Source organism: Oratosquilla oratoria, chromosome 6, assembly GCF_046742065.1.
Source record: "Oratosquilla oratoria isolate Oo_2021 chromosome 6, ASM4674206v1, whole genome shotgun sequence".
Lineage (NCBI taxonomy): Eukaryota > Metazoa > Arthropoda > Malacostraca > Stomatopoda > Squillidae > Oratosquilla > Oratosquilla oratoria.
Genome location: NC_134782.1, coordinates 11,042,401 through 11,044,900, shown reverse-complemented (window position 1 = coordinate 11,044,900; position 2,500 = coordinate 11,042,401). Strand labels below are relative to the sequence as shown.

At 35.7% G+C, this 2,500-nt stretch overlaps 1 protein-coding gene across 2 annotated transcripts in view; it reads right to left on the bottom strand.

Annotated features, from left to right (window-relative positions):
• Positions 1-2,500, bottom strand: part of LOC143026106 (uncharacterized) — a 5,112-nt gene that overhangs the window by 662 nt on the left and 1,950 nt on the right. For both annotated transcript variants that reach the window (XM_076186104.1, XM_076186105.1), the window contains one exon: positions 1-414. This exon is cut by the window's left edge and continues 662 nt beyond it. In XM_076186104.1, coding sequence (XP_076042219.1) covers positions 247-414 — 168 coding nt within the window. In that variant the 3' untranslated portion in view covers positions 1-246. The remainder of the gene's footprint in view (positions 415-2,500) is intronic.

The window sequence follows — 2,500 nt, the reverse complement described above, 5'->3', positions numbered from 1 at the left end:
TTGGGAAGACCCGTTCCAGGAAGGCACCAGAGGGAGATCGTTGTTCGCGCCGGCAGTATACAAGAACCTCCTATCGACGTCGACATCGAGCTGGAAGACAACCCATATAACCTCTTGGGAGATTTGATGTGAGGTTCCAGAAGGCCAGCACGGCAACCAATCGCTTGTTGATAATGCCACAATCCTATCCATTACTTATTATTCCCAAACTGAGAATGTTCTCACTCGACATGAAGAGTGTAGTAATTACTGCGGCTTGACGGTCGTCCATCCGACCCAGAGGGCGGGTCTTTCCTGAGAGCCGGGGACAGTGTGAGGTTTGAACTCTATTCCATTGCAGCTGCTTCCTCCGTCAGGTAGGTAACAAGTATCCTGGGGACTGCCCGTGTGGACGCTGTCTTGGTTGTACAGAGTCTGTGTGAGAAGATAGGTTTACTTAGAAGTAATTGCATAGATACATCAGAGAAGATTAATGGAAAACCAGCATACTTTTAATCTGTTTATTAATCAATGCATGGGTTATCTATCTATATATCTATATACAAAAAGTCCTCTTACCCTTTATGGGGGAGGTAACCGGTCAAAACATGCCCCCACCCTTCACCCCTCCCAGACCCATCCAACACCCTTCTGTTTTCCCTTTCAATAAATGAAGAGAAATATCCTATCAGGTTTCAACAGTAATAATGACGAAAAAAAATTATTGGCAAAGGTAAACATAATGTATTTCATATCATCGGAAGATATAGGAGAAAATTAATTAATTTTAGAGCTGTCGCAAATGCCAGCATGTACATGGATATGTAGAATATATATATATGTATATATATATATATATATATATATATATATATATAGATAAATCACAGGTGAGAAATGTAGTAACACATTTATAAATCACAACTAACACCACAGTCGGACGAAAGAAAGAGTTGCGTAAGCGGAACTATATATTTCGATTGCTACCTGCAATCCTCTTCAGTAGTACAAAGTGGCAGGGAGGGGGCTATCTTAAGTAGCAACCTCTTACAAAAGAAAGGGAACACGAGAAAATACAGAACATCACTGCCCCAGCCCTAGTTGACCTGAGGCTGACACGAGGTCGGGTCAGGGGGAGGGGGAGGAAGCTTGTTGACAATATTTTTGGTGATGAATAGTCCTGAAATGATGTCTGGGGTCCATTGACCCTTGGAAATATTCATCGTGGGCAGATAATCAATTAATGTTGATTCCACCATTTTCCTTCTGAACCCACACCCCGATTTGTAAATGAGATCAGATTTCTCCCAGTCCATCCGGTGATTAAATTTATCAACGTGTTGAAACACTGCTGAATTTATTTGCCCATATCTAATCGATATTTATATATAAATATATATATATATATATATATATATATCTATATATATATTTATATATATACATTCATGTAGAAAAAGAGCAAATAGAAAAAGTGTACATTTGGAAGGCATTTAAAATATATTTAAGAGTTATTTTAGGGAACATGTTTACATGGAAGTAATAGTAAATATACTTAAATGAGAACTGAATGAAAAATGGGTAATTAGTAATATTCACAGAACTGCAACTAGCATATATAACAAGAAATATGTTTACTTAGATCAAATTGTAGAAAATATATATACTTCGTGATAACTCCGAAACTGCAAATGTTACTTATTGCACATATTTGAGACAAGTTGAAAATTGCTGTCCCTGCTATAGATGCTTGCAACCTAATACATAATTGCAAATCATTATAAATGTTTAACATAAAGCACAAACAAGAATATATAAAACTGTTTAAGTCTTTTCTAGACAGAATGAATTCATGTGAGATGTATTTAATTTTGTGTAAAAACATAAACTTGCTCTTATATACATAGACAGCCAGGGTATGTGAGAGTCGCCTACGCTCACTATGATCAAACTCAGAACTTTGCGAATCGATTAACTTTAATTAACAAAAACAAGATAAAGAAAATTCATGAAAATAGAAGTTATGAACAGATGTTCAAGAATGTAAACATAGGAAGCAATGAGCGCCTTTCTCCGGGTTATAAGAACACCCAAGACTAATGACAAGCATAGACTTAGAGATGACTTGATGCACGTTTTTAACAATTCTAAAAGGAATTGACATCAAAAGTGACAATTTTCACACTGAATGAGAATCGGACAATATTGGTCTCAAGCTGTCAGGAAATATTTAATTTGGAAGTGGGTAGAAACAACTGCGTCAACCGTGTAGTTAATGAATGGAATAAACTTCCTGCAGAGGCAGTGCAATATAGTTCAGTTCGGAGCTTGAAGAATCATTTAGATAAATACATAAGCAAGATGATGTAATGACTAGTTCATTTTATGTTATTTGTTTATTTTGGTTATTATTCGTCTGTTTATTGTTTGCTTGATTCACATTTGATATTAGATATATGCCAATTTTATTATTTACTATTTAACTTTTTGTTTATTAACTATACCTATGCATTATATTTGA